At 48.7% G+C, this 12306-nt stretch overlaps 1 protein-coding gene across 1 annotated transcript in view; it reads left to right on the top strand.

The window, feature by feature from the left end:
* The window catches only part of kif5ab (kinesin family member 5A, b), a 192455-nt gene that overhangs the window by 152782 nt on the left and 27367 nt on the right, over positions 1–12306 (top strand). The window contains exons 12-14 of the mRNA XM_046312357.1: positions 847–980; positions 1259–1327; positions 10975–11181. Of these exons, the coding sequence (XP_046168313.1) occupies positions 847–980; positions 1259–1327; positions 10975–11181 (410 nt within the window). The remainder of the gene's footprint in view (positions 1–846; positions 981–1258; positions 1328–10974; positions 11182–12306) is intronic.

Genomic DNA, 12306 nt, shown 5'->3' on the forward strand with positions numbered 1-12306 from the left:
TTTTAGTAATCCACAGAGCAGAGACCTGTCAGTTAATCCAATGAGCAGAGACCTGTCAGTTAATCCACAGAGCAGAGACCTGTCAATTAATCCACAGGGCAGAGACCTGTCAATTAATCCACAGAGCAGAGACCTGTCAATTAATCCACAGGGCAGAGACCTGTCAGTTAATCCACAGAGCAGAGACCTGTCAGTTAATCCACAGGGCAGAGACCTGTCAGTTAATCCACAGAGCAGAGACCTGTCAGTTAATCCACAGAGCAGAGACCTGTCAATTAATCCACAGAGCAGAGACCTGTCAGTTAATCCACTGAGCAGAGACCTGTCAATTAATCCACAGAGCAGAGACCTGTCAATTAATCCACAGAGCAGAGACCTGTCAGATAATCCACAGGGCAGACCTAATGTCATTCATTACTCTCATGCATTACCCTCAATGGGCTAGTCTGTGAGGAGAACACACACATTTATATTATAGACACACACACACACACACACACACACACACACACACACACACACACACACACACACACACACACACACACACACACACACACACACACACACACACACACACACACACACACACACACACACACACACACACACACACACACAGTATATCTCCCCCAATGTGGTCTGCCCTCTTCATGATCCACTGACCCACACCAGGTGAGGAGGTTCCCGAGCTGGATATGTTGAGTCCCGGGGCTCTACCCAGAGAAGATAGTTCCTCTTCCAGTCTGAGTCGACTTCCCAGAGAAGACAGTTCCTCTTCCAGTCTGAGTCGACTCCCCAGAGAAGACAGTTCCTCTTCCAGTCTGAGTCGACTCCCCAGAGAAGACAGTTCCTCTTCCAGTCTGAGTCGACTCCCCAGAGAAGACAGTTCCTCTTCCATTGTGATCAGGATTTCAGAGGAGGAGAGACAGAAGTATGAGGAGGAAATACGCAAACTCTACAAACAGCTGGATGACAAGGTCAGGGTTCAGACACACAATGAAACTTGCTAGTGAAGTTTGTGTTTGATGTGAGATAAATAGAGTGTGTTTGTCTCTGATGGAGATGCATGATGAACAATTTTACCCATAAGGCTCTGTAGAACATACCTGTTTTTTTGTTGTGTGTGTGTGTGTGTGTGTGTGTGTGTGTGTGTGTGTGTGTGTGTGTGTGTGTGTGTGTGTGTGTGTGTGTGTGTGTGTGTGTGTGTGTGTGTGTGTGTGTGTGTGTGTGTGTGTGTGTGTGTGTGTCTACACAGGACGATGAGATCAACCAGCAGAGTCAGCTGGTAGAGAAGCTGAAGGAACAGATGCTGGACCAGGAAGAGGTAGCAGGCAGTATCTATTTCCTCGTCTACCTTCCTCTATCTCTCCACAGTATCTTCCTCTATCTCTCCACAGTATCTTCCTCTATCTCTCCACAGTATCTTCCTCTATCTCCACAGTATCTTCCTCTATCTCTCCACAGTATCTTCCTCTATTTCTCCACAGTATCTTCCTCTATCTCTCCACAGTATCTTCCTCTATCTCCACAGTATCTTCCTCTATCTATCCACAGTATCTTCCTCTATCTCTCCACAGTATCTTCCTCTATCTCTCCACAGTATCTTCCTCTATCTCTCCACAGTATCTTCCTCTATCTCTCCACAGTATCTTCCTCTATCTCTCCACAGTATCTTCCTCTATCTCTCCACAGTATCTTCCTCTATCTTCCTAGATCCCTCCAGAGGAAGAGGTACATTGTCTTTATTTCCTCTTTTACCCTATCTCCCTCTCTCTATATATCTTTCTCTCACTCTCTCTAACTTCCTTCCTCTATCTCTCTCTATCTCCCTCTGTATATATACAGTATATATATATTTCTTTATATATGTCTTTCTTTCAGGAGGTTAGGAAGTGCAGCTCAGTTTCCACCTCATCTTGTGGGCAGTGTGCACATAGCCTGTCTTCTCTTGAGAGCCAGGTCTGCCTACGGCGGCCTTTCTCAATAGCAAGGCTATGCTCACTGTACATAGTCAAAGCTTTCCTTAATGTTTGGTCAGTCACAGTGGTCAGGTATTCTGCCACTGTGTACTCTCTGTTTAGGGCCAAATAGCATTATAGTTTGCTCAGTTATTTTATCTTTCTTTCCAATTTTTCAAGTAATTATGTTTTTGTTTTCTCGTAATTTGGTTGGGTCTAAGTGTGCTGCTGTACTGGGGCTCTGTGGGGTGTGTTTGTGTTTGTGAACAGAGCCCCAGGACCAGCTTGCTTAGGGGACTCTTCTCCAAGTTTATCTCTCTGTAGGTGATGGCTTTGTTATGGAAGGTTTGGGAATCGCTTCCTTTTAGCTGGTTGCAGAATTTAACAGATCTTTTCTGTATTTTGATCATTAGCGGGTATTGGCCTCATTCTGCTCTGCATGCATTATTTGGTGTTTTACGTTGATTACAGGGGGTATTTTTGCATAATTCTGCATGCAGTCTCTCAATTTGTTGTTTGTCCCATTTGGTGATTTCTTGGTTGGTGAGCGGACCCCAGACCTCACAACCATAAAGGGCAATGGCCTCTATGACTGATTCAAGTATTTTTAGCCAGATCCTAATTGGTATGTTGAATTTTATGTTCCTTTTGATGGCATGGAATGCCCTTCTTGCCTTGTCTCTCAGATCATTCACAGGTTTGTGGATGTTACCTGTGGCGCTGATGTTTAGGCCAAGTTATGTATAGTTTTTTGTGTGCTCTAGGGCAACGGTGTCTAGATGGAATTTGTATTCATGGTCCTGGCAACTGGACCTTTTTTGGTCTGGCAGAATAGGTGCAGAAGATCTAGGTGCTGCTGTAGGCCCTCATTGGTTGGTGACAGACCATCCAAGGTCTGTCTCTATCTCCCTCTCTCTCTCTCTCTCTCTCTCTCTCTCTCTCTCTCTCTCTCTCTCTCTCTCTCTCTCTCTCTCTCTCTCTCTCTCTCTCTCCCTCCCTCCCTCTCTCTCTCTCTCTCTCTCTCTCTCTCTCTCTCTCTCTCTCTCTCTCTCTCTCTCTCTCTCTCTCTCTCTCTCTCTCTCTCTCTCTCTCTCTCTCTCTCTCTCTCTCTCTCTCTCTCTCTCTCTCTCTCTCTCTCTCTCTCTCTCTCTCTCTCTCTCTCTCTCTCTCTCTCTCTCTCTCTCTCTTCAATTCAATTCAATTCAAGGGCTTTATTGGCATGGGAAACATGTGTTAACATTGCCAAAGCAAGTGAGGTAGACAACATACAAAGTGAATATATAAAGTGAAAAAGAACAAAATTAACAGTAAACATTACACATACAGAAGTTTCAAAACAGTAAAGACATTAAAAATGTCATATTATATATATATATATATATATATATATATATATATATATATATATATATATATATATATATATATATATAAATGTACAAACAAATAGTTAAAGGACACAAGATAAAATAAATAAGCATAAATATGGGTTGTATTTACAATGGTGTTTGTTCTTCACTGGTTGCCCTTTTCTCGTGGCAACAGGTCACAAATCTTGATGCTGTGATGGCACACTGTGGAATTTCACCCAGTAGATATGGGAGTTTTTCAAAATTGGATTTGTTTTCGAATTCTTTGTGGATCTGTGTAATCTGGGGGAAATATGTATTTTGCTTTGTTTTTTTGTTAATTCTTTCCAATGTGTTAAGTAATTATCTTTTTGTTTTCTCATGATCTCTCTATCTCTCTCCCTATATCGGTCTTTCTCAATAGCAAGGCTATGCTCTACTTCTCTCATAGTCCTCTATATCTTTTTTTACCTCAGGTATTCTGTCTCTCTCCTCTCTCTATATCATTCTCTAGTTTGCTCCTTTCTATATCATTCTTTCTCAATCCCCTCTCTATATCATTCTCTCTCTACCTCTCTATATCATTCTCTCTCTCCCTCTCTATATCATTCTCTCTCTCTCTCTCTCTCCCTCTATATCTTTCTCTACCTCCCTCTCGCTCTCCCTCTATATTTATTTCTCTCTCTATCTCCCTCCCTCCCTCCCTCCCTCCCTCCCTCCCTCCCTCCCTCCCTCCCTCCCTCCCTCCCTCCCTCCCTCCCTCCCTCCCTCCCTCCCTCCCTCCCCCTCCCTCCCTCCCTCCCTCCCTCCCTCTCTCTATCTCCCTCCCTCCCTCTCTCTATCTTCCTTCCCTCCCCTCCCTCCCTCCCTCCCTCCCTCCCTCCCTCCCTCCCTCCCTCCCTCCCTCTATCTCCCTCTCCCCCCTCTCTATCTCCCTCTCTCCCTCTCTCCCTCTCTCTCTATCTATAGCCCTCTTTCCCTCTCTCTATCTATCTTCCTCCCTCTCTCTATCTCACTCTCCCCCTCTCTCTCTCCCTCCCTCCCTCTCTCTATCTCCCTCTCCCCCTCTCTCTATCTCCCTCTCTCCCTCTCTCCCTCTCTCCCTCCCTCCCTCCACCTCTCCCTCTCCCCCTCTCTCTAAATTGTCCGTTTTATGACAGTTGTAAATACCTGCAGGAACTCCCTCTCCCTCTCTCTATCTCCCTCCCTCCCTCTCCCTCTCTCTATCTCCCTCTCTCCCTCTCTCTCTCCCTCCCTCTATCTCCCTCTCTCCCTCTCTCTAAATTGTCCGTTTTATGACAGTTGTAAATACCTGCAGGATCTCTCTCTGTTCCACTCTGCAGAAATGGGAGTTAATAATCCCTTCGTTTACAACAGAGAGAGAGATTTTGTAGTACTGTGACATCCAAGATTGGATAATAAAACAATATTTCTGTAATCCAAACATTTGGAATGGTCCGTGGGTATTTAAAGAACAATCCTGTGGAATTCATTACGATTTGGTGATGCCATTAAAGACTGTAGAACATCATAACTGTATCTCTGAAAGTGTACATTTCCCAATTGTCAGGTTTACTTCTAAATGTTGTGGAATGTATATGATTAAATATCAAACTATTTGTGAGAAGATGAAATGTGATATTAGCCTTGTAAGTGAGTAAATAAAAATCATATGAAAGTTCTTCCCAGTCAGTGACCACGCCCACGTGAACACAGATATTATGTAGACGTACATAAAACCCCTCGCGAAGAATTGACATATCAGACCAAGCACGCGGACGGTGTTAAACCGGACGTCATGAAGGATTAGATTCTACCAAACCAGAAAAAACATGGAGCGTGGCTGCACGTTGAAATGCTAGGAATTTAAATCTCTAGAGACCAGTCCATTGCCGGGTTTCTACGGGCGTGTAAATTGGTTCTAGCTCTACATTAGACCAGCGTGACCAACAGCGTTCGATCTGAAAGGTACGAAATGGTTAGAAACTCTGAAACTCTCTCTCTCTCTCTCTCTCTCTCTCTCTCTCTCTCTCTCTCTCAGTCTCTCTCTCTCTCTCAGGGCTCTCTTTCTCTCTCTCTCTCTCTCTCTCTCCCTCCCTCTATCTCCCTCTCTCTCCTCTCTCTAAATTGTCCGTTTTATGAGAAGTTGAAAAGAAGAAGAAGGATCTGAAGAAGAAGAAGAAGAAGAAGAAGAAGAAGAAGAAGAAGAAGACTTAACAGGAACATTCAGCTGTTTAAGTACTCTAGTCTAGTAAACTCTACAGAGAACCACCGTGTGGTACTCTGAAAGATCCATTCTAACGAACACTTCCTCTGGAAGATCCGGTTTAACTGACACCCCCGAGACAGAGAAGGTAGAGCTACAAAGGACAAAGTGACCTCTGGTGGACAACCAGAGACTTTCTGTCGAATTACTCCCCGTAGCTGGATCAAGTGTTTTCAACAGAGAGACATCAAAGACATACACACCTAAATGTGTACATTGCAATTCTTTCGAATGAGCAGCCGTTCATGTGCAAAGTATTCACATTTCCAGGAGCATATTTATCAGCTGTACGATAGTGGAATTCCTTTGTCTCTCTTTTGAGTCCGCCATTTGGTGTAGTCCACTAGGGACTTTTCATTGCATATGAATCAATGTGTAAACTATCCTGTTTGTGTGTTTATGTAATTCTGTGTGATTTAGTTAGTTTAGTTAGTAAATAAATAATTAAGCCAATTTGTATATCGCTGATTCATAATTTATGCGGGGGTTCATGCAGCCATCCAATCATTTTTTGCGACATTCAGAATGAGACTGAGGTAAATAAGTATTAATGAATTGACTGTGACTAAAGAGATATTTTTATATCTTTAGAGTTTAGTAAGGAGATAGTAACTCATTAAATAACTTTGTGATTACTACTTAATTCATTAAAAAAAAATTTTTTTGACCTTTACTAGGCAAGTCAGTTAAAGAACAAGTTCTTATTTTCAATGACAGCCTAGGAACAATGGGTTAACTGCCTGTTCAGGGGTAGAACGACAGATTTGTACCTTGTCAGCTCGGGGGTTTGAACTTGCAACCTTCCGGTTACTAGTCCAACACTCTAACCACTAGGCTACCCTGATTAATTTAATTGCATAATAATTGAACGTGGTATGTCATTATTTTATAAAATAACAAACACATTAATGATATTCACCACACGACACTCTCCCAGGTTGTAATGAATTCTCAGGGAGAAAAAGGTGTAGATTCAAACGCAGTGCGGGGCAGATGTTTATTCAGCCTTCTCAGAAGGCAGGAATCGTGGTCGCAGGCAATGGTCAAACACAGGTAGGCAGTCAAAAACAAACAATACCTCAAAACCATACAAACAGAAAGATCTGAACTAAATAGGGAGCTGATGAGACCAGGTGAAATCGATGAAGAAAAATGAAAGACAGGACTCGAGATCGAGAACACAAAGAAAAGGAACACAAGAAAAGCAGAACAGATCCGTACCCAGCTCCTTGCCTCGTCCCCTGGGACAGTGAGAAGGTGTCTGGGGAGCTGGGTTTAGTCTGACAGGGCTTTCTGTTTCTCTGTTTCTCTCCCAGCTCCTTGCCTCGTCCCCTGGGGACAGTGAGAAGGTGTCTGGGGAGCTGGGTTTAGTCTGACAGGGCTTTCTGTTTCTCTGTTTCTCTCCCAGCTCCTTGCCTCGTCCCCTGGGGACAGTGAGAAGGTGTCTGGGGAGCTGGATTTAGTCTGACAGGGCTTTCTGTTTCTCTGTTTCTCTCCCAGCTCCTTGCCTCGTCCCCTGGGGACAGTGAGAAGGTGTCTGGGGAGCTGGCTTTTTGTTAAGAAGAAGGGGAGCGGGTTTAGTCTGACAGGGCTTTCTGTTTCTCTGTTTCTCTCCCAGCTCCTTGCCTCGTCCCCTGGGGACAGTGAGAAGGTGTCTGGGGAGCTGGGTTTAGTCTGACAGGGCTTTCTGTTTCTCTGTTTCTCTCCCAGCTCCTTGCCTCGTCCCCTGGGGACAGTGAGAAGGTGTCTGGGGGAGCTGGGTTTAGTCTGACAGGGCTTTCTGTTTCTCTGTTTCTCTCCCAGCTCCTTGCCTCGTCCCCTGGGGACAGTGAGAAGGTGTCTGGGGAGCTGGGTTTAGTTTGACAGGGCTTTCTGTTTCTCTGTTTCTCTCCCAGCTCCTTGCCTCGTCCCCTGGGACAGTGGGAAGGTGTCTGGGGAGCTGGGTTTAGTCTGACAGGGCTTTCTGTTTCTCTGTTTCTCTCCCAGCTCCTTGCCTCGTCCCCTGGGACAGTGGGAAGGTGTCTGGGGGAGCTGGGTTTAGTCTGACAGGGCTTTCTGTTTCTCTGTTTCTCTCCCAGCTCCTTGCCTCGTCCCCTGGGGACAGTGAGAAGGTGTCTGGGGAGCTGGGTTTAGTTTGACAGGGCTTTCTGTTTCTCTGTTTCTCTCCCAGCTCCTTGCCTCGTCCCCTGGGACAGTGAGAAGGTGTCTGGGGAGCTGGGTTTAGTCTGACAGGGCTTTCTGTTTCTCTGTTTCTCTCCCAGCTCCTTGCCTCGTCCCCTGGGACAGTGGGAAGGTGTCTGGGGGAGCTGGGTTTAGTCTGACAGGGCTTTCTGTTTCTCTGTTTCTCTCCCAGCTCCTTGCCTCGTCCCCTGGGGACAGTGAGAAGGTGTCTGGGGGAGCTGGGTTTAGTCTGACAGGGCTTTCTGTTTCTCTGTTTCTCTCCCAGCTCCTTGCCTCGTCCCCTGGGGACAGTGAGAAGGTGTCTGGGGAGCTGGGTTTAGTCTGACAGGGCTTTCTGTTTCTCTGTTTCTCTCCCAGCTCCTTGCCTCGTCCCCTGGGGACAGTGAGAAGGTGTCTGGGGGAGCTGGGTTTAGTCTGACAGGGCTTTCTGTTTCTCTGTTTCTCTCCCAGCTCCTTGCCTCGTCCCCTGGGGACAGTGATAAGGTGTCTGGGGGAGCTGGGTTTAGTCTGACAGGGCTTTCTGTTTCTCTGTTTCTCTCCCAGCTCCTTGCCTCGTCCCCTGGGGACAGTGAGAAGGTGTCTGGGGGAGCTGGGTTTAGTCTGACAGGGCTTTCTGTTTCTCTGTTTCTCTCCCAGCTCCTTGCCTCGTCCCCTGGGGACAGTGAGAAGGTGTCTGGGGGAGCTGGGTTTAGTCTGACAGGGCTTTCTGTTTCTCTGTTTCTCTCCCAGCTCCTTGCCTCGTCCCCTGGGACAGTGGGAAGGTATCTGGGGGAGCTGGGTTTAGTCTGACAGGGCTTTCTGTTTCTCTGTTTCTCTCCCAGCTCCTTGCCTCGTCCCCTGGGACAGTGGGAAGGTGTCTGGGGGAGCTGGGTTTAGTCTGACAGGGCTTTCTGTTTCTCTGTTTCTCTCCCAGCTCCTTGCCTCGTCCCCTGGGGACAGTGAGAAGGTGTCTGGGGGAGCTGGGTTTTGTCTGACAGGGCTTTCTGTTTCTCTGTTTCTCTCCCAGCTCCTTGCCTCGTCCCCTGGGGACAGTGGGAAGGTGTCTGGGGGAGCTGGGTTTAGTCTGACAGGGCTTTCTGTTTCTCTGTTTCTCTCCCAGCTCCTTGCCTCGTCCCCTGGGACAGTGGGAAGGTGTCTGGGGGAGCTGGGTTTAGTCTGACAGGGCTTTCTGTTTCTCTGTTTCTCTCCCAGTTCCTTGCCTCGTCCCCTGGGGACAGTGAGAAGGTGTCTGGGGGAGCTGGGTTTAGTCTGACAGGGCTTTCTGTTTCTCTGTTTCTCTCCCAGCTCCTTGCCTCGTCCCCTGGGACAGTGAGAAGGTGTCTGGGGAGCTGGGTTTAGTCTGACAGGGGTGTCTATTTCTCTGTTTCTCTCCCAGCTCCTTGCCTCGTCCCCTGGGGACAGTGAGAAGGTGTCTGGGGGAGCTGGGTTTAGTCTGACAGGGCTTTCTGTTTCTCTGTTTCTCTCCCAGCTCCTTGCCTCGTCCCCTGGGACAGTGGGAAGGTGTCTGGGGGAGCTGGGTTTAGTCTGACAGGACTTTCTGTTTCTCTGTTTCTCTCCCAGTTCCTTGCCTCGTCCCCTGGGACAGTGAGAAGGTGTCTGGGGAGCTGGGTTTTGTCTGACGGGGCTTTCTGTTTCTCTGTTTCTCTCCCAGCTCCTTGCCTTGTCCCGTGGGGACAGTGAGAAGGTGTCTGGGGAGCTGGGTTTAGTCTGACAGGGCTTTCTGTTTCTCTGTTTCTCTCCCAGCTCCTTGCCTCGTCCCCTGGGGACAGTGAGAAGGTGTCTGGGGGAGCTGGGTTTTGTCTGACAGGGCTTTCTGTTTCTCTGTTTCTCTCCCAGCTCCTTGCCTCGTCCCCTGGGGACAGTGGGAAGGTGTCTGGGGAGCTGGGTTTAGTCTGACAGGGCTTTCTGTTTCTCTGTTTCTCTCCCAGCTCCTTGCCTCATCCCCTGGGGACAGTGAGAAGGTGTCTGGGGAGCTGGGTTTAGTCTGACAGGGCTTTCTGTTTCTCTGTTTCTCTCCCAGCTCCTTGCCTCGTCCCCTGGGGACAGTGAGAAGGTGTCTGGGGGAGCTGGGTTTAGTCTGACAGGGCTTTCTGTTTCTCTGTTTCTCTCCCAGCTCCTTGCCTCGTCCCCTGGGGACAGTGATAAGGTGTCTGGGGAGCTGGGTTTTAGTCTGACAGGGCTTTCTGTTTCTCTGTTTCTCTCCCAGTTCCTTGCCTCGTCCCCTGGGACAGTGAGAAGGTGTCTGGGGGAGCTGGGTTTAGTCTGACAGGGCTTTCTGTTTCTCTGTTTCTCTCCCAGCTCCTTGCCTCGTCCCCTGGGGACAGTGAGAAGGTGTCTGGGGAGCTGGGTTTAGTCTGACAGGGCTTTCTGTTTCTCTGTTTCTCTCCCAGCTCCCTGCCTCGTCCCCTGGGACAGTGAGAAGGTGTCTGGGGAGCTGGGTTTAGTCTGACAGGGGTGTCTATTTCTCTGTTTCTCTCCCAGCTCCTTGCCTCGTCCCCTGGGGACAGTGAGAAGGTGTCTGGGGGAGCTGGGTTTAGTCTGACAGGGCTTTCTGTTTCTCTGTTTCTCTCCCAGCTCCTTGCCTCGTCCCCTGGGACAGTGGGAAGGTGTCTGGGGGAGCTGGGTTTAGTCTGACAGGGCTTTCTGTTTCTCTGTTTCTCTCCCAGCTCCTTGCCTCGTCCCCTGGGGACAGTGAGAAGGTGTCTGGGGGAGCTGGGTTTAGTCTGACAGGGCTTTCTGTTTCTCTGTTTCTCTCCCAGCTCCCTGCCTCGTCCCCTGGGACAGTGAGAAGGTGTCTGGGGAGCTGGGTTTAGTCTGACAGGGGTGTCTATTTCTCTGTTTCTCTCCCAGCTCCTTGCCTCGTCCCCTGGGACAGTGAGAAGGTGTCTGGGGGAGCTGGGTTTAGTCTGACAGGGCTTTCTGTTTCTCTGTTTCTCTCCCAGCTCCTTGCCTCGTCCCCTGGGACAGTGAGAAGGTGTCTGGGGGAGCTGGGTTTAGTCTGACAGGGCTTTCTGTTTCTCTGTTTCTCTCCCAGTTCCTTGCCTCGTCCCCTGGGACAGTGAGAAGGTGTCTGGGGGAGCTGGGTTTAGTCTGACAGGACTTTCTGTTTCTCTGTTTCTCTCCCAGTTCCTTGCCTCATCCCCTGGGACAGTGAGAAGGTGTCTGGGGAGCTGGGTTTTGTCTGACGGGGCTTTCTGTTTCTCTGTTTCTCTCCCAGCTCCTTGCCTTGTCCCGTGGGGACAGTGAGAAGGTGTCTGGGGACCTTGGCAGGCTGCAGATGGAGAGTGAGGTTGCCAAGGCAGAGGTCAGGGAGGTTCTGCAGGCCTTGGAGGAGCTGGCTGTTAACTACGATCAGAAGAGCCAGGAGGTGGAGGACAAGAGTCTGCAGAACAAACTACTGGCTGAGGAACTGGCCAAGAAAATGGTAGGCTATACCTCTATACCTTTATTCCCTGTGAAAATAATTAAAATTAAAATCCATCCATCCATCTGTTCAACCATCCATCTGTTCATCCATCCATCGATATCCATCCATCTGTTCATCCATCCATCTGTTCATCCATCCATCTGTTCATCCATCCATCAATATCCATCCATCTGTTCATCCATCCATCTGTTCATCCATCCGTCTGTTCATCCATCCATCTGTTCATCCATCCATCCATCTGTTCATCCATCCATCTGTTCATCCATCCATCTGTTCATCCATCCATCAATATCCATCCATCCGTTCATCTATCCGTTCATCCATCCATCCATCCATTCATCCATCTATCAATCCATCCATCTATCCATCCATCTATCCATCTATTCATCCATCCATCTGTTCATCTATCCATCCATCCATCCGTTCATCTATCTGTTCATCCATCTATCCATGCATCCTTCCATCCATCCATCCATCCATCCATCCATCCATCCATCCATTTGTTCCTCCATCCGTCCATCCATCCATCTATTGGTCATTCTATGGTAGCTGACTGTGCTCCCTCTGTGCTCCCTCTGTGCTCCCTCTCTGCTCCCTCATTGCTCCCTCTGTGCTCCTTCTGTGCTCCCTCTCTGCTCCTTCTTTGCTCCCTCTCTGCTCCTTCTTTGCTCCCTCTCTGCTCCCTCTGTGCTCCTTCTGTGCTCCCTCTGTGCTCCCTCTCTGCTCCCTCTGTGCTCCCTCTCTGCTCCCTCTGTGCTCCCTCTGTGCTCCCTCTGTGCTCCCTCTCTGCTCCCTCTCTGCTCCCTCTGTGCTCCCTCTCTGCTCCCTCTCTGCTCCCTCTGTGCTCCTTCTGTGCTCCCTCTCTGCTCCCTCTCTGCTCCCTCTGTGCTCCCTCTCTGCTCCCTCTGTGCTCCCTCTGTGCTCCCTCTGTGCTCCCTCTGTGCTCCCTCTCTGCTCCCTCTGTGCTCCCTCTGTGCTCCCTCTCTTCTCCCTCTCTTCTCCCTCTCTGCTCCCTCTGTGCTCCCTCTGTGCTCCCTCTGTGCTCCCTCTCTGCTCCCTCTGTGCTCCCTCTCTGCTCCCTCTCTGCTCCCTCTGTGCTCCCTCTCTGCTCCCTCTCTGCTC

The sequence above is a fragment of the Oncorhynchus gorbuscha genome, linkage group LG18, assembly GCF_021184085.1.
Source record: "Oncorhynchus gorbuscha isolate QuinsamMale2020 ecotype Even-year linkage group LG18, OgorEven_v1.0, whole genome shotgun sequence".
Lineage (NCBI taxonomy): Eukaryota > Metazoa > Chordata > Actinopteri > Salmoniformes > Salmonidae > Oncorhynchus > Oncorhynchus gorbuscha.